The 23,278-nt window shown below is 43.8% G+C and overlaps 2 protein-coding genes across 4 annotated transcripts; one reads left to right on the plus strand and one right to left on the minus strand.

Moving 5' to 3' along the window:
* Window positions 1–69: 69 nt before the first annotated feature.
* LOC134080615 (uncharacterized) lies at window positions 70–7,404 on the plus strand. 2 transcript variants are annotated; one of them, XM_062537140.1, is made up of 8 exons: window positions 70–208; window positions 938–1,931; window positions 2,004–2,722; window positions 3,079–3,231; window positions 3,961–4,107; window positions 4,468–4,541; window positions 5,991–6,128; window positions 6,591–7,404. In XM_062537140.1, the coding sequence occupies exons 1-8, from the start codon at window positions 117–119 to the stop codon at window positions 6,824–6,826; spliced, it is 2,553 nt and encodes an 850-aa protein (XP_062393124.1). In that variant the 5' UTR covers window positions 70–116; the 3' UTR covers window positions 6,827–7,404. The 2 variants fall into 2 exon arrangements, with proteins under 2 accessions (XP_062393124.1, XP_062393123.1); XM_062537139.1 differs by having other exon boundaries at window positions 938–2,722.
* A 1,349-nt stretch (window positions 7,405–8,753) lies between these two features.
* Window positions 8,754–19,823, minus strand: si:ch211-114c12.2 (uncharacterized protein LOC336578 homolog). 2 transcript variants are annotated; one of them, XM_062537141.1, is made up of 8 exons: window positions 19,570–19,821; window positions 18,018–18,082; window positions 15,888–16,655; window positions 14,623–15,324; window positions 11,110–11,307; window positions 10,579–10,642; window positions 9,988–10,160; window positions 8,754–9,808 (listed from the first exon to the last, which is right to left on the minus strand). In XM_062537141.1, the coding sequence occupies exons 2-7, from the start codon at window positions 18,056–18,058 to the stop codon at window positions 10,008–10,010; spliced, it is 1,926 nt and encodes a 641-aa protein (XP_062393125.1). In that variant the 5' UTR covers window positions 18,059–18,082; window positions 19,570–19,821; the 3' UTR covers window positions 8,754–9,808; window positions 9,988–10,007. The 2 variants fall into 2 exon arrangements, 1 of the variants encoding a protein (XP_062393125.1); XR_009939238.1 differs by lacking the exons at window positions 8,754–9,808; window positions 9,988–10,160; window positions 10,579–10,642 and having other exon boundaries at window positions 11,169–11,307; window positions 11,741–15,324; window positions 19,570–19,823.
* Between the last annotated feature and the right edge of the window lie 3,455 nt (window positions 19,824–23,278).

Consider the following 23,278-nt stretch of genomic DNA (forward strand, 5'->3'; position numbering starts at 1 on the left):
GGATTCAATGTAGGAACGTTTGAAAGGTGTCCTATTGTAGCACGGACCATTTGTTGCGTTGCGCAGTGCGCACATGACTGTCTTCCCTGAATCCTTAGTACTGGGTGACAACAATCATGCATCGAAAGTTAATTACTGTATATCAAGGTTATAAATTCCTGCTTTCTGGCCGTCGCATTAATCAACTTCCACAAAAATGCGTGTTAAGGTAAGTCATTTTAAAACAATTTTTGTTTTGCTTTAGATTTGCTGTTTGGAGGGCGTCAGGTCAAGGTTGCTTATGACAGATTAGCTGATAGAGGTTGGTTGCCTACACCTCTAGGACTTGAATGAAAACCTGTATGTTTAACTGTCTAATTAAAATGTTGTGTTTTGATAGGACCTGAATGAAAACCTGTATGTTTACCTCTCTAATATAGATCTGTTTTGATTGTTGGAGATTACTTCAATTTAAGAGTAGCCTTAAGACTCAAGGTGCCATTGCTAACACTACCAAATAACGTTAATTATTACGTTCTTGACATAGCGTGGCTAACGTCAGCTACTGTAGTGTTTGGTTAGCCTATTTCGAATTTTCTATTTCATTTCCCATAAGGTCTTATGATATTCCATTGGTCATCAAGCTGCAGCTGGTGGAGCACTGGAGACATAGTTGTCAGGCAATAACTCCAGCGCTCCTGTTGCTGGGCATAGGGAACACAATTAGGGCAGGAAACAAGGGACATCTTTGATTTAATCCATTGGCGAATTGTTGGAGAAATTATAATGCATATTGTCTGTAACAGTCTCCTAAGACAACGCTGAAATATGTGAAATCAGTAATAGAGATCGTAGAGTTGGTTGGGTACGACTCTAGTGTGTGTGCGTCTATTGTGGTTGTGATGATGATGATGATGATGGGTTGAGATGGTGATGGTGTCACTCTCTCCTTCTGAAGGTCATCGCTGATCGGCCACAGTCGATTCCTCAGCTCCAGCCAGTCGTCTGAGGGAGATGGAGGCTCGCGAGCATCTCCTGCGACAGCCAAGGACCAGAGCCAATCAGAGGTCAAGGAATCTAAAGATGCAGTAAGGGAGGAGGCCAAAGAGGTACAGAGAGACGACCAGCTCCATGCAGCAGTGGTAGGGGAACCCCAGCTCCATGCAACAGCGTTGGGGGAAATACAGGTCCAGGCAGCAGCGGTAGAACCAGTAGGGGAACCCAAGCTCCATGCAACAGCAGTAGGAGAACCAGTAGGGGAACCCCAGCTCCATGCAACAGCGATAGGAGAACCACAGGTCCAGGCAGCAGTGGCTGGAGAACCAGTAAGGGAACCCCAGCTCCATGCAACAACGGTAGGGGAACCACAGGTCCAGGCAGCAGCGGAACCGGTACAAGAACCCCAGCTCCGAGATGCAGCCGTTGAGGAACCGGTTGGAGAACTGCAGGTCCAGGCAGCAGCGGAACCGTTAGGAGAACCCAAGGGCCAGGCAGCACCAGTAGAAGAACCACAGATCCAGGCAGCAGCGGAACTGTTAGGAGAACTGCAGGTCCAGGCAGCAGCGGAACCGTTAGGAGAACCCAAGGTCCAGGCAGAAACAGTAGAAGAACCACAGATCCAGGCAGCAGCGGAACCGTTAGGAGAGCCCCAGGTCCAGGCAGCAGCCGAACCGCTAGGAGAACCCCAGGTCCAGGCAGCACCATTAGGGGAACCGCAGGTCCAGGCAGCAGCGGAACAGTTAGGAGAACCCCAGGTCCAGGCAGCACCATTAGGGGAACCGCAGGTCCAGGCAGCAGCGGAACAGTTAGGAGAACCCCAGGTCCAGGCAGCACCATTAGGGGAACCGCAGGTCCAGGCAGCAGCGGAACAGTTAGGAGAACCCCAGGTCCAGGCAGCACCATTAGGGGAACCGCAGGTCCAGGCAGCAGCGGAACAGTTAGGAGAACCCCAGGTCCAGGCAGCAGCGGAACCGTTAGGAGAGCCCCAGGTCCAGGCAGCAGCCGAACCGCTAGGAGAACCCCAGGTCCAGGCAGCACCATTAGGGGAACCGCAGGTCCAGGCAGCAGCGGAACAGTTAGGAGAACCCCAGGTCCAGGCAGCAGCGGAACCGTTAGAAGAACCTCAGGTCCAGGCAGCAGCGGAACCACTAGGAGAACCCCAGGTCCAGGCAGCACCAGTAGAAGAACCACAAATCCAGGCAGCAGCGGAACTGTTAGGAGAACCGCAGGTCCAGGCAGCAGTGGAACCGTTAGGAGAGCCCCAGGTCCAGGCAGCAGCCGAACCGCTAGGAGAACCCCAGGTCCAGGCAGCAGCGGAACCATTAGGAGAACCTCAGGTCCAGGCAGTAGCGGAACCGTTAGGAGAACCTCAGGTCCAGGCAGCAGCGGAACCGTTAGGAGAACCCCAGCTCCGTGATGCAGCGGCGATGGCAGCTGTGTCTCAGGTTGCCATGGGGGCGGCTCGCAACATGGCTGCCACTCCTCAGGCAGAGAGCAGCCCAGCTGCAGCGCAGGAGAAGAAGGCAGACAGCGGGAAGAAGAGTCTCCTGGACTTACTGGGTGCCATGAAGGTTGAAGTGACGACCAAGCGGAAAGCCAGGACACCACGTCCTCCTCAGTCAGAGCAGCCAAAGAGGAGCCAGGACATGCCAACAAAACCTGTTGCAAGGGAGTCAACCAAGGTGATGTTTCAGGAGGCCTCAGCAGCAGCAGCAGCAGCAGCAGTGGAGGAGAATGTGCAGAAGTAAGAAACACACACACACACACACACACACACGCACACACACACACACACACACACTTATACTCACCTATACTCACTCACACTCTCAGAGCTCTATGATTTCTGAACCACAGGAAATTTGTATGGAATCTAGATATGAAAACCGAAGCAGAATCTCTCCATCGCTCTCGAACACACATCCACAGAATTCTACACATTGCATACCCACTCAGAAACACACTGTTCCCTGTTCATTGACAGCCATGTCAGCAAATAGGGAACTGGTTTGCCGACTTCAAGTAAGCACAGAATCCATTGCAAAACCAGATTCTCATTGTGTGTGTGTGTGTGTGTGTGTGCGTGCATTCCCTCTACAGAGAAACAGGCTTAGCCCCTGAGCTGGTTGCCGCAGCAACAGCAGCTGCTTCCACACTGCCTAATCGTAGCGAGGCAACCTCAGAGTTGCTCCAGCAACTAAGACGCCATGAAGCCCAGACACACACCCAGCAGCAAGCAGGAGAGAGTATCAGGTGAGAGACTGTGTGTGTGTGTGTGTGTGCTTGTGTGTGTGCGCATGGAGGAGCAAATGAAGACCAAGCAGGCCTAGAGGAGTCCGTTCACATCAGAAGCTAAGAACTAAAGTCACAGTGGTGGAGGTGTGTTAAGTGAATGTTGAGTGCTGTGTTGTGTGAGGTGTATGTTGAGTGCTGTGTTGGTTTAAGTGAATGTTGAGTGCTTTTCTGTGGTTAGTAAGTGTAAACGGCTATATAATATGCACGGAAGGCTGCTCAGGAGCTAATTTGTTTCCGCTGAAGCTGTTTTGTTACTGCATCTTCTGATATATTTTGCTCCTTACGCGGTAACTCCAAAACTGAAGATATGGTTTGCCCAATCATAAATATTTAAACACACGTAAAATCCTTTTTACATCATGACATGCTGATTCACTAGACACAGCAACCAAGTGCCGTGGGTCCGTGTAGACATTAATTGCATTAACAATAGCTGCAGGCTCAGACACACCTGGCTCCACCGGAAACAAATGAGCTCCTAAACAGCCTTCCCTGCCCATGTGTATAGCTTATTAGCCTCTCCATTGACTACTGTTTGAAGTAATCTGAAGTTCCATTGTGGTCCACCAGAGGGCTTAGGCACTCTTCGTTTCTTTTATTAGTGCTAGCACTGTTGTTAACCCTTTGTTATCAAGAGAGCAAACTCATCATGACAAGCTTTTCTTCATTTTCCATTTGAATTGATAGCAACATCATCGCTGATATGAAGGTGGGTAAACGAGGCAACGTACGCCCCGATACTCGACCAGCCGGTCAGATCCGTTTTGATGAGGATGGGCAGGGCTTCACACATGATAGAGGCATCACCGGTGAACTGGATGGAGTTCGCCGCAGGTCAGATACACACACACACACACACACACACACACACACACACACACACACACACACACACACACACACACACAGACATTACTTGTTTGATATTGTCGAGGTAATGGAAACCTGCCTACTGTCATACATGCACACATTTTCCAAATCTCAGGCAAAAAACCCTCCTATGAAAATAGAATCTCACTCACAAATACTGAGAACCTCAAACACAAACTATGCACATGCCAATGTCATACACACTTTGTCTACACACACACACACACACACACACACACACACACACACACACACAGACACACACACAGACACACAGACATGTATACACTGTCAGTAGATTCTAATGACATCTCTGTCTTTTAGAAAGAGTAACCTCAGTGGTAGGCGGATAAATATCTTCACCACAAAGCCTGAGGATTCACCAGCTCCTGATGCAGGTGAAAACAGCATATTTGTGATCTTCCTTTATCGTTGTCATCATTATGCTGTTGTGGTAGCACATGTTGTGTTATGTGCTAGGGCTGTGAAGTGATGGAATAATGTAATCGTGACGAATCGTTAAAGAGAAACTATGCAGGATTGGCGATATCATCTCCGGTTTCGGTTTCGCTTTTCGTTTTCGCTCGTTTTATGCTTGCATATTTCTCTGCAGAGCTTCCCCTACAGCTTTAGCGTGTATATTTATACATATATAGGCTATATAAATAAATTGCAAGCGTGGTTCTTTTTGTTCCTTACGCGTCTCAGACTTCCAGATGTAATCAAGGAGAGATCGCCTCCTGAACAAACTGCAAGGTTGCAATAGCGGATAGGGACACTGGGGGCGGGAGGAAATATTACTGTTTTCGATCAAACTGGTCAGTCAAGCAAAGCAACGATTTCTAAGCGATTTTATGACTATGAAAAAGTTGCATAGGGTCTCTTTAAATGTTATCATTAAAGTGTACTGTATAGTTAATTGTGATTAATTGCAGAACATATTTAATGTTCTTATCTGTTGAAATTTTACACCAATATACTATCTTAAGTGCAACAAGGTTATTGTACACACTAGTGAACTTCTACACCACTGCTGTGGAATGGGAGCGTACCTATGTTCCCCAGGTCCTATGTTCCCCACTTTGTATGAGACTGGGGAACATAGGACCCTTTTTTTCTTACATTTTAGAAAGGGTCCTATGTTCCCCACTTTTCCAAAAAATGGTCCTATGTTCCCCGGTATGTATTGCGACCGGTGAACTAGGACCCTTTTTGGGAAAACCGGGGAACATAGGGATGACCCCCTGTGGAATTAGTACTATCTGCAACTTTTGTTTACACTTCTGCTACTTCCAACAACAATATGGCTGACTTAATCAGAGATCGTCAGAGGAGACTTCCACTGACAATATGGCTTAAGTAAACATATGATGTAGTCGGAGAAAAGTTGAAAACCAGCAAGTCAAATGCCGCACAGAAACTGGGCCAAAACCATCAGGGAGATTTGGGCAGGTCATCCTGTCCAATGGCACTATTACAAACTATGTTTTCTTAGTTTATTAGACAATGTACAAGTTCGACGGACATAAGACATGTAGATCAAACCTGAATCGTCACCCGTGTCATTGGTTGACTCCAGAGCCTAACAAGCCTACCAGGCAAACACCATCAGTATTCCCCAAAAGTCTAAAGTCTTGCAGGAAAATCTAAACTTGCTGGTGACTTTTAATGACTATAGACTTCTTATGCTCTGACATGTCCATTTGATGTTGTTTCAGTCTCCTGTTTTGCATTTATGTTGTGATTTTCCACTTTTCATTGTGTCCTCTCCTGTGATTTTTTTTCTCTGTCTTTCTCTTTTTGAGTGTGTTTCATTGGTCAATCTAACTAACTTACTTTCTGTCCAGGCCTGTCGCTATGGGACCTTGATTTGGTCAATCGCATAGCCACGGGAACCAGTCAGTATCCACGGAATGGATTTGATGAGATGCTGCTCTGGACCAAGCAAGGATCATTTTGGCAGTATCCAATCAACAATGAGGCTGGTATGTTTACAGGCCTCCCATTGGCTCAATGAATGTGGGGATAGGTAATGAAGGCTACTTAATGGGCCCAACATTGTAAACTTGGCTCAGAGCTACAATCAGAAGTTCTTTTTAATAGCTATGGGGTTGGTTTTGTTGCTGATTGTACAAAGCATGCCTTGTGATACGTGGTATGCGTCATATATGGTATGTCTTGTATTTGGGATACTTGTATGGCGTGTACCATACCATGTCAGTGGTAGCATAGTGGTTAAAGAGCTGGGCTAGCATGCTGTAGCCAGAAAAGTTGTGGGTTCAATTTCCGGCTTTGACCGTTGGGCCCTTGATCAAGGCACTTAACCCCAAGTTGCCTCAGAGACAGTGGCTCTTGTATTATAATCGACAAATGTAGGTCGCTTTGGATAAAAGCGTCTAGTGAATGAATAATGAATTAATGTAAGTGTCGTTGTTCACCCTCTCCAGGTCTGGAAGAAGAGTCGTCTGTACCGTTTCATGAGCACGTGTTCCTGGAGAAGCACCTCTCAGAAGGGTTTCCATCGCAGGGACCGGTGCGTCACTTCATGGAACTGGTGGTCGCTGGACTGGCCAAGAACCCCTACCTCACAGCCAATCAGAAGCAAGAGCACATAGCCTGGTTTCGAGGATACTTCCAGGAGAAGCAGGGGGTTCTGGAGGAGGCAGAGGGGTACGGCAGCTGAGGAACTTTAAGGGAGAAATTGGGGAACTTGAATACAACACAAGTTCAGGAATTAGATCAATTCTATCATTATATCAATTAGGGGGAGACACATTCAGAAACCTTTCACAAAACAGGTCAAAGTCTAATCAATGGCGACAAACACCACAACATATGGGAGAACTTTAAAATATGTGAAACAAAATACAAGTAACCGTTTCAAAAAGCCTTTCCATTGGACACTTTTCCAGCAGTGTAAATATGCATCGGTACATAACTCCTCCTGCTCACTTGAATAAGATGCACACTTGTATCAGCCACATTGTCATGTTCATTTCAGAGCCCAGAAAAACAACTAATCTATTAGTTTCCCATTTTCTGACGTGAGCGGCTGTGTGAGTAACCATAATACAATGCTTTGACCTAGGCGCAGCATGTGAATGTACATTTCTGTTCTCATGTAGGCTAGTGTTGTTATTTGAACTACCTTGTACATTGAACATTAAACGGGTCTACATCCCCCCCATTAACCAGTCATGATAAATGTGTGTTGGCGGTTACAATGAATCCAATAAATATAATAGTTATTTTTCACCATGATGCCACTGTGTGGATATTGATTTATTGACCGTTTCATTTCACAAACCTCACTGGCCTTGGTGACATTACATTTGCCGTTTCTAACTTGCGTCGGGGGGATCCTAAGGGCAGGCATGTGTGGTCTTGAGTGGTGGGACAGCATGATTTTAAAGATCTCCCTCCAGAAGAAAGGGAATGTTAGGTGAACCATTATCAACAGACAGCAGGTAATTTGTCACTGGCAGGAGAACAGTGTCTGTGCTATGATGTGTACGGCAACAAAACTGAAGTGGCGCATACAGTTTATTTTTTTGTGAGAAAGGTGTGATGGGACGGTAGTTATGGTAGATAGAGAGGTGCGATCTGAATCAGGCTTCTTTAAAATGGACAACAAGTGGGAACAACACTCGAGTTGAGGCAAAAGTTAACCAGTAATGCAGTTGGTTCACCGATGGCCTTGAGTAAGGGAGTGGGGGTTGTGGCAGGGGTAGGGACAAGCTGACATAAGGAGGGGTTAAATTTAGTGATGATATTAGAGACGGCAAGGGTGTCAAGTCAACAGGTGTGAAAGGACCCACACGCCGGACCCAGAGGAGGAGCATATCTAGAGAGCAGATGGCTGGAAACAATAGTAGATTTGCCTAATTTTGTCATCAAAGAAATTTAAGACAGCGTGATACTGTTCCGTTTTCTTGGGGAAGGCAACCACAGGAGGTTTGAGGAGTTAATCAACAGTCCTGAAGAGTGATTTTGGCCTAAACTTCGAGCAGTTAATCGATTAAAATCCTAAAAGAGGTGACGTAACAGTTCATTCAGTTCAGACACAACCGCATAATTTGAGAAGCGGCCTTGCACTGGCTTCCTGTTAGATTTAGAGTCCAGTATAAAGTGGCATTGACTGTAAAATAATCTAAGGTCTGCACACCTGGACACACCCCGTTCCCACACAGAAGGGTGACCGTGCTTCCAGCATCTATGCACCACGCCTCTGGAACAGTCTATAAGACCTTAAATCAGCATCATCTGTCACTGGTTTTAAATCTCCTCTAAAAACCTAATTTTTCAGGCTCGCTTTTAACAGCCATTGTGAGGTTAGGGTTAATCTTTGTCTTTTTACCTGTGAAGCACTTTGGTATGAAATGTGCTAATACAAATTAAACTTGCTTACTAATATTAAGGTTACAATGACACTGTAGGTCTGTGAGTATTTCCTAGAAATAAATCAGCTTGCTTTGAATTCCGCAGATATTGATGACTGCAGGAAACTGGGTGTCCCAAAGCCAGACCAGGTGAGCACCACTGACTTACAGTGTAGGTTATGACTAACTGACTTACCAGATAACCTCATGCTAATATCAAAGACCAACCACTGCAAAACAAAATCATTTATTGCAAAATCTGCTTTAGGCAATAAAAAAAAAAAAAAAGATTGCTTATCTTCTTACAGCCTTTTTGTACAACAGTACTGAACAAAACTTTAAAAAGGACAGTCCTGCAACCATACTATGCATGTGTATGAATTTAGTATATATATGTACATATAGACAAAACGTCTTACATCCTGACAGTTTTTACATGGTTTTCTTTGACAAAAAGGAAGACAATTATGAAATTGCTTAAATGGGACAGAAAAAAAGCTTTTTGCAATAGTGATTGTAAAACAGCAGCAGTTAAAAGAAAGTTCTCATAACCTAATCAGGGACAAAACTGGAGGGAGAGTTACCAGGATAAGAATGCCAGATCAATCTCCATGATGTATGGTTTAATCAAAACCTGCACATGTATCATTTCTGCTTCATGGATAAAGACATTTTTACGATAAATTATACATTTTTATAGCTTTTTTTCTTTTTATACAATTGCATGTGATCATATTTATGTCCCAATAGTACAAATGGCAATCTGTTGATAAAGTAGTAATTTAAATAACTGTACATAAGTCAAATTGTTCTGCAAAACCTTCACAAAAATAACTGAAATACCCAAATTTGTTTCCAAATAAAGTAAAAAAAATTTTTTTAAAAAATCACATGCCAATACTGTTAGGCAGACAAAATGCTTTTTAAACGCCAAATAAATAAAATCACTCTGTAAGAATACTAAAAGAGATTAACGTTTAGCAGCCAAACCATTTCCCATCACAACATTTTCAGTATGTTCACAAAAAAAAAAAAACATGTAGTCAAACAAACTTTAACAGCCAAAGTTCCACAATCAAATTTCAGAATCCTGTCCGTTTGAATGATGGGGCATTTGTGAATATACATCAAATTACCAGAAGGACAGATAATCGACAACTCTTTATTAATGGAAAAAAAAAGAAAAAAAAAAACCTTCATCCTCTTCTAAAAAGAAAAGGATTTTCAATCTCTCCAGCAACGAACAGTGTGTATCCAAGAAAGGAAAAGTGTCTTCTGAAAGCCAACTGTAAAACAAACATATATAATTTAAGAAAATCATTCACAAATACTCATACACAACAACTTGTCACAATCTGCAAAATAGAGGAAGCAAGTGAAGTTTGTACTGTATGTGGACAAAATAGTAAAAAAACAAAATTGTCACCACATTTCCATCAAGTGGACATCGGAGTAGGAGACTCACCTATATAGCACCGTGAGAGATCACCAGCGCCGGTGGCTGGTGCTCTGCTGTGATTGGCTGACAGGAGCAGGCGCGGGGGCAGGCGGAGGCGCAGGCACGGGTGGAGCCCTCTGACGCAGGAGGCGGTACTTAGAGACTATGCTGTGGCTGCGCCTCGAGGCCACAACAGCCTGCTGAATGGATAAACAAATGGACAACAAAGTCAACATGGCCACTGCAAAAAGTTGTTTACGGTAACAAATCAAGGTGGTTTACAATTTTTAGTCAAAAAAGAAAATCATGTTCAGTATCGTCATGATTTAAAAACATTTGTGCATTGGTGTAAATTCATCCTTGAAAAGTAGAAACGCCATGCCTAGCCATGGACATATGGCTAATTCCTAATATTGATTTAGTATGTGCGTGTGTGTGTGTAAGGATCATTTATGCCCACCATTACAAACATAATGATAGTCTTCTTTCTATGCATTCATCCCATCCATTTTTGGTCCGTTCATTTCAAGCTTACATATACAGATGAAGCGAATCAGTGTATGAAATGGATATTTCCATTTTAGTGTGAAGAGGGAGCATAATCTAGGCTTTACTCACCAACTGTCCAAACTTCCTCAGAGGTCTAACAGTCTTCAGACTCATAAGTGGTCGTCTGACAAGCCTGCAAGAGACGTATGACGAAAATGAAATGAGTTTGACAAGATTATACGGTGCCTGAACCTGCTGAATCCATCTTCTACCTTAACCAGCTAAACAAGTTTTCTGGCCCTCAGGATGGTATGCAAGATCCAAGCACTACTGTTATTAACTGTTGTTAGTGCTTGATTAACGAGCATTGTATATTTATTTTCAAACTAAATCAAAATTATCATCACTAGCTATCACCTTTTGACACGATTGCGTCAAGATCACTATTTTTAAAGGACTAAGAAGGCTCAACACATCATCTCAAGTATCATCAGTGTCTCTACACATGAACTCAAGTATTGAGAACATTGTTTGTGTTAGATAGTTTACTAAAAAGAAAGATTAAGTTTGACTCGGGTACATTCACAAAAAACGTGGGTACATTCTCGCAATTTGGTGAGTTACGCTTTAACTCCTCACTCCGCTGGGCTTAGCACCTACCTCTTGTTTTGGAGACTCTGATCCTGTGCTGGGGCAGTGGCCTCAGGTGGTGGCTCCTGTGGAGCACTGATGAGGTCACTCTGCATATCCGAAGTCTCTTTAGCGTCTCCCTGGTCATCGCAATCCCCGTCATTCTCAGCTTGCCAATGCGACACCACCACCAGATCACTCGGAAGATGCTGATCCAATGGGATTGGGCTAAGTGGATATACAGTTCCACAGAAAATGGAGTCACAAAATAGCCAGACAACAAGAAAACCTTTCATTAACACCCAACTTCACACATAACTGAGCAGAACGAAAAGGTGGCTTTTTACAGGATAAAGGGAATAGAATAACTATGATGAGGGTGTTGGAGGGTATGTTCAACAGTTTGGATAACTTTTCAAAAAACGTGTAGGCGTGAAACTATAAGGGTGGGACAGCAGTCAATTTTCTAAACTCTTGCTCTGTAGATTTGAATAATTCAAAACTACCAGTCTTTACATTTGCAATCTATACTTTTGAAAGTTGTCTGTTTAGGCAGACACACAACATGTTTTCTATAGCATCTCATCTTTTAAAAGGCTCTCCGACACTACAAAAGGACAACCAATGAGTGTTTTTTTTTTTTTTTTTTACAAATACTTACACCAAACAACTCCAAACTCCAAGCTCTGTATCATTATGACAGTACATCAAAGGGGGGAGGGGCTGTCAAGGTTGTGTGTTTTTGTGAGTAACCTCTGGTCTTGCAAAAAAAATGTAGCCAAGGCAGATGAACTTAATCGATCCCTTTTTTCAGGAAAAATGCATCTTGCGAGTTATCTAGCTTTCAAAGACCTCTGGGACTTTTGTATGTCTGACTAGACACCTTCGGGCAAGGTAGGGTTATTGGGTGGTGAGCTGGTTCCAAACTAGCCTATTCCTTATCCATCCATCCATCGTTTCTCTTGTTCCTTCAGAGAGGCAGTGGTCAGATTGGGGACAAGAAACTTCATCCTCCGATTTTTGGTTAAACTTGCAGGTACTTCATCTCAATGGTACTTTAAACATATATCCTGGCCAACAGGGTGTTGTGCCGTTTGTATAGGGCAGTAACCGTAACTCTGAGTTAGTCCATTCTCAATATGCCTCGTAGCGAAAGGGATCATAAAATCTTGACTCCCAAGGCAGATGTCCCTTCAGAAGACTTCATGTCCCTGCATGGGAAACATTGTTGATGTTCTGATTTCTTCATCACCTGATAGTAGCTGCATGGGTTACACTGATGACTTTTTGATTTACCCACTCACTGTCTAGGTTCTGATTCACCCGTTGTCTGGGTGTCATTTCATGCGATACCTTGATGATTTACCCATTGTCTCGGTTCTGATTTACCGTTTGTTTGGTAGTCGCTACACGGGATACGTTGATGATTTTCGGATTTGTCTCGGTTCTGATTTACCGTTTGTTTGGTAGTCGCTACACGGGATACGTTGATGATGTTCGGATTTGTCTCGGTTCTGATTTACCGTTTGTTTGGTAGTCGCTACACGGGATACGTTGATGATGTTCGGATTTGTCTCGGTTCTGATTTACCGTTTGTTTGGTAGTCGCTACATGGGATACGTTGATGATGTTCGGATTTACCCATTGTCTAGGTTCTGATTTACCGTTTATTTTGGAGTTGCTACACGGGATAACTTGATGATGTTCTCATTTACCCATTGTCTAGGTTACTGATCATCTGGATTCTGATTTGCCCATTGTGTAGTGAGTCTTGACTTCACTCTCTGCAAGGTTCTCCATGTAAGGCCTCCATGCAATTCTCTGCCAGCATGAGTTTGATTAAAATCTTCATTAGCTTCTAACCACTTTGTTCTACTGATATGAAGTTAAATGAAGTGGTCTGTTTCACAGCACTCTGGTCAACTTCAATCTTGGCATTTGGTGTAAGTGCCATCTTGGATTGATTGCTTGAAGACACAGGAGCAGGTGAGGATCCACAGTCGAAATGGTCACAGTTACTTGAGTAGCAGAAACGACAGATTCAGAAAATGTGGTGGCACCAGATCAGGTGTGTGAGGTGGAAGAAGTTTAATTCTTCAGTCTTCACAGGTTCTTCTGGTACAGATATGCAATAGGCAATTTTCTGCATGGGCCTTCCCCTTTTCTGAATAGAGAAGGCGCCTTATGCTAATTTAGCACAATCAGAAGGAGACAGGTGGGCTTAAATGGAATGGCACGTATTCAATTCCTCTATCTGTTCATAAAATACCAGCCGTACTGAAACTTGGTCTTGGTAGTACATTATATTACATGACACATGTCTACAGTGGCCCACAGTGATCTTCTTGCTACTGTACTTTACTCAGCAAAAAAATCACAAGTCATGAATCAGATGTACTGAAAATACCAATGCTATTGACTTTGGGTATCAGTGGGGTCCATCAGGGCTTGCTGCAGAACATCCGAGCCACTGAGGTAGAATTGGATCATATAGTCTTCAGACTTCGAGAACCATCTTGCATGCAGCTTTTGCTCGATTCAATTTTCATGTTTCAGCTGTTCAGATATATTAATATGGCAAAGGGGGCTTAATGGTCGGCCAGGTGTTAAGTTACAACATGGCAAAGGGATAGTCAGGTGTTAAGCTACATTATGACGAAGGGTACCTCACAGTCAAAAAATAGCCAAGTGTTCTTGGTACTTCTAACTGGCGCCACCATTCTGACTGAATGACAGGGGCAGTTTTCCAGGTGTAGAGGTCCAATAGCCTAACCAAAGCCTAGTGCTGTTCTTGAACTTCTTACAGGTGTAGTTGAAGACCGAACTTAATTCTCAACGCCACTGAATTGGTTCTTCAGATTCTTCATCCGTTGATATACTTTCTTTCCTTGCAATCTTGACAGCCAATGTCCTCCAAAGCTCGGACGGTGTTGAGGTTGGGTGGGGGCCACTGGGTGGGGAGTCTTTCGATAGCATCTCACGCAGTTACTTAACAGATGAACAGGCAACATCAGAATTTCAGTGACACTGGTGACCACATCCCAGTCCCGGAGTTTGTCACACGGGTACATAGAACAGCTTCTGAGCTTGCAGTCACCGGAGTGTGATTGATACATTGTGTGTATGCAGGATCAAACAATTCACCCTGATCTCAGTTGGAGAAAGGCATTCCTGGATGAAATCTGCTGATGACCCTGTAGATCGACTTCTGGGTTGGGGTGAAACGAGTGATCTCTCTCCCTCTTCAAATCTGCTGGTTATCACCATGCTTCACCACTTATCGCTCAAAAAAATCTGGTCTGTTTTTCTCATTACTCAGTTTTCGTCCCTTTACTTCACCAGCCTCTTACAGCTGTAAACGGCGACGTCTCTGACACTTAACAGTAGCCAGCACTTTTGTTGTTTGCCGTAGGCCGGTAATTAGATACTCAGATAGCAGAACAGGAGCCTATTAGCATGATGTGGCCATCGGTAGGATTTGGAACAAGGCCAAAGGTGTGGTCTGTTAGCTGTTAAGGTGGAGGGTAGGGAGGGATACCATACCTGTGCCGGCTGGAGGATCGCCGGTATTGGGGTGATCTGTGCTGATCTTGATCGCCATCAGACACAGGGTTCTCAGGGTCTGGGCTGTGATCGGAGCTGGATTTCCTGGAAGGGCTTGATCTTTTGGGAAACTTCCTCTCTGGGGCAGCCTCATGATGTCCTCCTGCTGTCTGGTGCCGGGGAAACGGCGGTCTGTAGGGCATGCGGTTCTGGAATGGGCCAGGGCGCCCTCTTGTGGAAGGGGGAGGAGGAGGGGGCATCATCCTAAAACGGGCAACGGACTCCTCACGGAATTTCCGGTTTTTCAGCAGACGGCTCTTGTCACGTAAAGACAAGCCACGCCCCCCAAAGCCTCTGGGAGGAGGGGCCACTGATGGCTCCCGTCGAAAATGCTTGAAAAGAGGTGGGGGTAGGCGTGGCTGTTCCAGGATTTCTGGATACTTCCGCTTGTAGCCAGAGCTTCCTCGGTCAGGGCCTCTCGGGGGCTGGTGGTTCTGGAATCTCCGTGCAGCTGATGGCTTTGAGGGATGAGGCCCAGGAGGTGGTCCAGCTTTCCATGAGGGCGTGTGTGGTGGGGGCCTGTACTGAGAGGGGTTAGGGGGCGGCCAGTGCTCTGGCTCGTTACCATGGCGGCCTGACCCCATCCGCTCCCTCTCTCGGCTTCTCCTCTCGTTGCAATCCCTTCCAGTGGATGAAGACCACCTGCACATCCATTACAAACAAAACAATCAATAAATGGGAGAGGGGGGGTTACAGTTATCATTAACACAGAGGGTAAGGCCCAGCCTGCCTTCCACACTTCCCACTGGTTTACTGCATTACCATGACGATAGGGGACAGCTACGATCCCTTTAACTAGAGTAAAGCTTCATACTCCATTTCCTGAAAGCATCCTAACATCAAATGACTTCATCAAAGCAGCAAAGGGCCATCCTTTCTTATTTCTCTGCTTTTGCTTATGGGTCATGAACTGCTCCATTGAGGGTTAACATCTCATCTTCTTGAGGAACAGCTTTAGAAATGAAGCATATACTTCAGCATAGCCATGACTATGGAGCTTTGGGAATGAATAAGAGGATATATCTTCCCAATTCCTGCACAGTGAATATTTTTCTATATTTTATCCACCTCCCACTTTCACATTGTGCCTCCTCTCTTTCTTAATTCGTCAACACCATCTTTCGGCACAGGCTTGAGTATTGCGCCCCTTAATTTGGACTTGCTTTGATTACCCAGCTTGCACCACAACTTGAGGACTCTGGTACCTCTCTCGGCTGTGAAAATCTCGCTCTTTTCTCAAGGGGGAGTCAGACGGACAACGGCCCTCGCCATTCCGGGGCTGAGGGTGGTGGGGTCTCGTGCTGGTGTAGGGGTGGCCCCTGTCTGGGCCTCTCTCACCCCAGAAAGTCTCCCTACCACAGCCGTTTCCAGAACCACGGCCTCGCCGACCCCTGCCCCTGCCACGGCCTCTGTCTCCTGCCTGGCTGACATGCTGGGGTTTGGGCGGAGGCCGGGAGGGGTAGCTGGGAGACTGGGACCTGCCCCAGGGCCGCTCCTCCTGTCTGGCAGGGGGCCGGAAGGGACTCCTGTGATGGGGGGGCTGTGGATGGACCTGCTTGTGGCTCCGGTGGTCTGGAATCGGGGGACGGGACTCAAACCTTCGAGGTCCTCCGTCATACTGCCTGTGGTGTGATCGACCCGAGACGGGTTCGTGGGGCGAAGGTCTGCGTTGGGCAGGGCCTGGCCTGTGTGCTGGGTCTCCATAGTGACGGTGGCTGTCGGAGGGCTGGGAAGCGTATCCCATGTAACTCTCCTGGTTCTTGGACTGCCAGGAAGACTGTCCACGGTCCCGGCCCTGGGGGCTCTTCTGTTGCCATGGCGCTGACGGTCTGTCTGGGTAGGGGGCTTTGCGGCCCCTATTAGGGGCCTCTCTCCAACTGGGAGGAGCCTTTCCAGGACCGCCCCCTCTACCACTACGGAAGGGCCGGGGTTGTTCTCCACCATTCTGAGGACCGTAGTCACTCATGTAGGATCTAGTGAGAAACACAAGTATAACACATCAGGGTTTGTTATCAAAGAAAGGCTACAGACTTTATATAGCATCATAGCATTTGCACTGACGGACAACCACTTCACAATCTTCACTATTTCATATCCATCGATAAACCCACTTCACTGTTTAGCACAGGCAGGATGTAACCGACAAGATGTTCCAATGGGTTGAAGTAACTGAGACGAACCCAAGCCGCACAGAAAGACATCTGTTCCAAATGCAGTTAAGTCAGCCCACATCATACAGCACAGCATGTAATAGTAATTGTAATAAAGCAACAGTTATATCTGCATCATGTCATGAAAACATAATTGGATTTTTTTTTTCTAATTAGAAATATTGATTCTAATATAGTAGGAAACACTGCTGTCTAGTATCCACTGAACTGTTTCCTGCCATAGCCTCAATATTGTTTGCAATGGCATCAACCCTTACCTGTTGAATATAAAGCAATATATTTATTTAGTCTTCTTTACTCATAGCATTTGGTTGTTAAGTCCGTCATTAAGACGTCACAGGCCCAACAGCTTTTTTTGTCAAAAAACATTTACTATCTTACAAGCTTTTACTAGCACAACCAACTTGTTTTCGCAACATGTAAACCTTCAACATCACCTCCATGTTAGTGATAGTTAGTAACACAAAAGCCCTAACTTTAACAGAGTAATTACTGAAGCTGTGCAGCTAGATGTTACAGTCAGGGGTATCGTTCAGGCTTTTGCAAAGTTGTATTACTAGGTTGAGGCGACAAGTGCGTAGAAAGATGACAGTTTTCTTAAAGGATACTTTGAATAGTGGAAAACATAGTTTATTTTTGCTATCGATGGAGAAATAACGAGCGGCTCTGAAAGCCGTTGGAGCCGGAAAGAGATGTATCATTCCATGATCACATCAACACATCATAACCAAAGTGGTGCAACTGAAGTTGTTAGATTTGTAGCACAAGCCACAAATCCGACCAGCAATAGCCATGGGCAGTGGCATTAGCCTACATGCATACACTCGCCTGTCTTTCTATCCTTTCCGATCTCGTGGGCATGATATCCTCAGAACCCCTCAAGGCACATTCTTCAAATTTGCCATGAACATTCAATTGGACTGATTAGATTCCTCTCAACTCTATAATCTATTGCATGCCTCACCACACAAATGTACAGTATGTCAACCAGAAATCCAAAAACTTTTTCCAAGACAAGGAAACAGTCATTTATAATGGCACACTTTTTCAATGTACAGCTCAAACACAGTCTAATGTTAGAATGAGGAAGATAAATCTGAAAACAGAGGGAGCGGATGTAAGAGAGAAAGAGAAAGCAAAAGCGAAAGAGGACGGAGGCTTAACCTGTGCTTCATCCGAGGTGATCCTGTACGTGGTCTCACCATGTCGCAGCTTCAGATATGCCCCCTCTGTTGAAAAGAGAGACTTTTGAGGGGCAGAAACAAACACAAACACACACACACTGGTTTCACCACTGCCAACATTCCAGTCAAGAAAGACTAGCATAACAGCAAAGCCCTTTTGCTGTCTATAGGCATAGCCAAAAGAGTTATCCCCTTTTTGGCTATTAGGGTCTATCCACCTTGCTTTAAAAAATGTCTGATACCTTGAAGAGCTGCAGAATACTCTGCCTGACAACCACCTTCTGGGGACCTTTTATTGATCACATTAAGAGAGAAAACTCAACATGTGATCTTAATCATGTCAGATTGCATTTTACTGTGCAGTGCTGTTTTTCTTTTGTCTTCTGTGTGAGTCACTTAACCTTTGCTCTTGGTTTTCCTTGACTACATTTGGTACTGACCCCATGGACTTATTGCTGACTTTAACCCTCTAGCACCAAAGTTGTAAAATTGCCACAAACAACAACCCCGACAAACAACGGACTATCTATGTTTTTAGCCACAGTGCAGGCCTCCTCTGACTGAAAGTGCGCAGAACTTCTGCATTTACATAACAGTCTTTAATATCCCAAGGGTGAATCCCGAATAAGTTTTCAAAATTGCCTGTGTCTGTCTGACCAGCCACATGTTCACGTTAAACGTGGTCACGCACAAAGTGTCTAGGAAATCTTAGTTCCGAGAAATCTGGTCACCCTACCCTATCGTAAATGTACACTGCAAGCAATCATTGCAACAATACATCAAAATCCATAATTGTCAATCCTTACTGAAACATTCAATGGTTGGCACGGATGTAACAGAATAAAGCGGTGCGGTTTAACATCAACCCACTGAAGGAGACCACACAGGGCGAGAAATTAGAAAGTTTTGAAGAGGCTTCACAGAAGGTAACACCAGAATAACGTTACACGGTATCAATTTATTCACTATAGCCCGGCATTCAAATCACGTTTTTAACTAAGGTAACATTAACTGCCGAGTGGCGTTACTTGAAGGAAAAGGTTAATTTCACTGACGTAACGAGCTAGCAGCTAACGCTATGCTAGCCAAAAACGATATGTCAGCAGCTGCAGCCAAGAATGAGGGAACGGTGAGCTATATATAGATAGCTAGGTATGCTACGCCATTTAACAATTGCGTTTAAGATGAGCTCTGGACAATGTCAACAATATAGCATTGGCTGTAAAATACATCTGTTTACAAACTGAATGATTTTACTGGATTATGGATATGACAGTGCTCCAACATTAACTTTGGCGAGGCCGTTTATCTGTTGCTAACGTTAACGTTGCTTCAATGTAAACACACGGTCAGCCTAACGTTAACTGGTGTATAGCAACATAAGATTTTACATCAACTAAATTAACATTATATAGAAACATTTCCAGATACAAAAATTTTACTGACACATCATATTTCACGTTATTTAACACGTTAGCTAGTCGAAGCTAGCTATATAACGTTAGCTTCGCTAAGCTGATAGCACTACTCACCTTTGGGCCACGTTATATAAATCGAGAGGTGAAGCTGTCTGATTACGATACAAGACGGGTGCGATTGACGTGTCAAACTACAGTAATTTAACGGATTTCTTTACACTTCAACTAACTTCATAACTTCTTAACTACTGAACTGCAACGTTAATCCCGAAATAAACTGTTTGTTTTCAGAAAATAACCGTGTTCTTCTAGGGCCTGCAGCGTTCGTGAGCAGACAGCTCAACTTCCGCCCAAGATTATCCACCACTGTACCAAAATAAAAGTGACCAATTCTTTTTTTTTTTTTTCAAACAACATTTGGCGCATTACTGCCACCCTCTGAAATGGAGCGTGGGTCTGATAAATGTATCTCCCTATTACTACAATCTCTTAATTAATCCAGAAAAAAAAAAAAAACCAGGGAAAAACTCAAATATCATTGTTTTTCTTTGAGGTGCTGCATCTCATGGTGGTATCTAGGCCTGCTCTGTTGGGTGAAGTCAGGTAATTTGGAAAGCTTTTTGGTAGATAAATAATAGATAAATAAATTAATTGAAATACCGCAAGTGATACCTTCTTTACTTATTAGTCTGTGTTATGTCTATAAAGAAAATTTAATTTTAGCTTTATTTTTGTCCCAATTTAGCCTACCTGATGCATCAGATAAAATCACTAATCACTAAAGTCACTAAAATCTTTTCCCATAAAAAGTATGGTGTATTGCTATAATATTTTCATAACAACCAAACCATTCATATAATCATACAAGCTTGTTTTGTGTTATATCATCTAGATTTTAGCTGTAGTGCCACCAACATCAATATGGCAGATTATTTTCTTGCAAGCTCTGGGTCCAGTGTTTTTTCAATCGTAACCTCACCTATTGTTATCTTGGACCAATCAAAATTATTTTTTCTAATAAATAAAAGGACATTTGTAATTATCATATAATAAAATGATTAGTGATCGGCCTCTAATAGTATTTAAAGAGCTCAAGATGCTGTGTACTTCTGTTTGTACTTCAATATAGCTAATGCCATGTCACTTATTTTTGGTTTGATTGTCCAACAAAACTGTTTTGCCTCTCTCTCGGCATTGTATGTTGTCTATTGTCTAACATAAATGATCTTCTATGACCTTCATGATTTGCCCAGTATACATCAGAGTCAACTAATCTGAGGTTGTCACTGAGGTAGTCTTCATTGCACCACAGCATAACCTATGCGGTTTGATTCTAATTTGTGTAACATAGCAGTAGACACACAATACATCCATAATCAAATATTGATATTATTGCTCTTAGGCTATATAAATTGTCTTGCAACAAGCCTGTTTGCTAGCTTTTTACTTTGAAATGATTTTGTGTCTGCTTTCCACGTCTGCCACTGGGTGCTTTGAATCTGTGCATGGAACAATGAATTTACAACACTAAGGCATCCTGGAGTGAAAACTATTTCTTTCTTTTTTTTTAACAAATATATATATTTTGGGGCTTTTTATGCCCTCAATGACAGAGACAGTGGAGAGTGACAGGAAGCGAATGGGAGAGAGAGTAGGGGTGGGATCCGGAAAGGACCACGGGGCGGGAAGCAAACCCGGGCCGCCGGAGTACTGTGCAGGTGCCCCAGTCAGCCGCGCAACAGCTGGGGCCTGAAAACTATTTCTTAATGGTCTGAAAGCCCGGTCTCCGGTGCAGGCCATGGCCAAAAGCAAAGTCTGGTTTGCATTAAAGGGATAGACCATGCTGAACATGAATTACTTTTGTCAGTTTCAAATTATTTCAGAGAAAAATTAAAGGTCCTTCCCTTTGTTGTTTTGGAAGAGTGGGGTAGGGGGTTCAAGGGTTCCTTTTGTGGAAGAGTAGGGTAGGGTAGAGAAGGTTTTTTTGTTGTGGAAAGGTAGGGTAGGGAAGGTTTACTTTGTTGTGGAAGAGTACCGACAAATCTGTCCACATGCAAAACACAGTAAAATACTCCTTCAAGTAACACACAATAAAGACGCCTCCAATGTTAGAGCTGGGAGATTTGTTTATTCACAATTATTACTTACATAGTTTCAATGCAGTAATTAGCTTTATTCAGCAAATCATCCTAGTGCTAATAGTTAAGGGGTTGTTCTGATCAGGCGTGGGCACGTCATGCTGATGAAGCAACAGGCTGGCTCCCTTGGGAGGGCGGGGTTACATGCTTCAGACCAATCAGATACATCCCTTGATGTTTTTCCAAAACACAAACCGAAATCACCCTAACGTCAACGTTCACAATATGGCACAGTTACATCCCTGGACGAGCCTTGACATAAATACACACCCTACAATCACACAATCACAATCATGAACACACACCATACAAGTCCCTCAATCAATGTGTGATACACCAACAGGGCCCATCAAGTGACCACTGGGTTTTAACCGATCACAGATTGTGCCGTTAAGGTCTGTTTCCCTTATACAGAGATGCTTTTCTCACTTTTAAAAACTGGGTTCTGTAACATTTCAGAATGTAAAGCATGCTTGCTAGGATCTAAGGGAAAAGCTTGGGGATTTTTTTTTTTTTTAAGAAAAGCTGCTTAAGTAGACTAAATCTAAATAACTGTATTTATCATTTGAATACACTTGTAGAGCTTTAAACAATTACTGCCTAAATCTCTCATTTATAACCCATCATCTGGATAAAGAGGTTTTTACTGTATTTTTACTGATATTACTTCAGTATTTGTGCATTGTAAGCATTGTGTGATGCTTCTGAATCTTTTATATCTATTTCATACAGGGTATCTCATTCTGAACAGCAACAAAATACTGTCCAACTCCAATTTGAAATGGCATGTTTTTGAATGACCACTGAATAAAGTAATATAGAGATAACTAAACACGATTTACTGTCACTTAGTGCTGCTGAACTATTGGTATGCAGTTAACAGATTGTCCCTTGACTACTGGGGATATTCATCAGTTCACAATGAGAAATTAGACTCAGAGTTCAACATCAGCTAACACGAAGCTCCAGCCTCCAAGCTGATGACAGAGGCTTTGAGCATGGTTGAAATGCAGTTTCAATCTTAATGCTACAAGTTGCAAATTTTGGCCTATTTTCACCTTAATTACAATTGGTGAAAGCAGCACTGATTGATCACCAGCAGGTGTGTGTGTGTGTGTACAGTGTGTTTTTTTAACCCGTGGTGTCACCTTACATCGACACCACGGAAATACAATCGAGTGAATGGACCCACTGAGCAATCAGTCCCTGGGGTCTTAAGGTTTAGCTGGATTCAGCTATCTTAGAATGGAGGTTTAGCTGGACACAGCTAGATTAGAGTGAAGGTTTAGCTTGATGCAGGTAGCTTAGAGAGAAGGTTTTGCTGGATACAGCTAGCTTAGAGTGAAGGTTTAGCTGGAGAGAGCTAGCTTAGAGTAAAGGTGTAGTTAGACACAGCTAGCTTAGAGTACATGTTTAGCTGGATACAGCTATCTAAGAGGGAAGGTTTAGTAGGATACGTGTGTCTATGACAACTGAACATGCCTGATGCGCTAAACATACTGTATGGCCAAAGTATACCTGATATTGATTAGGGGCTGAATTATATCCACATCAGCAAGCGTCACCATGACACCATCGGTCCAGCATGAGCAGTTACATGTGGGTGTGGTCTGTGTACAGCATGCCTATCAGAATGGCCCAAGCATCACATCTCCCATAAGAACAGGGGCAAGTACTGGAGTACC

Source organism: Sardina pilchardus, chromosome 5 (genome assembly GCF_963854185.1).
Source record: "Sardina pilchardus chromosome 5, fSarPil1.1, whole genome shotgun sequence".
In the NCBI taxonomy this organism is placed as follows: Eukaryota; Metazoa; Chordata; class Actinopteri; order Clupeiformes; family Clupeidae; genus Sardina; species Sardina pilchardus.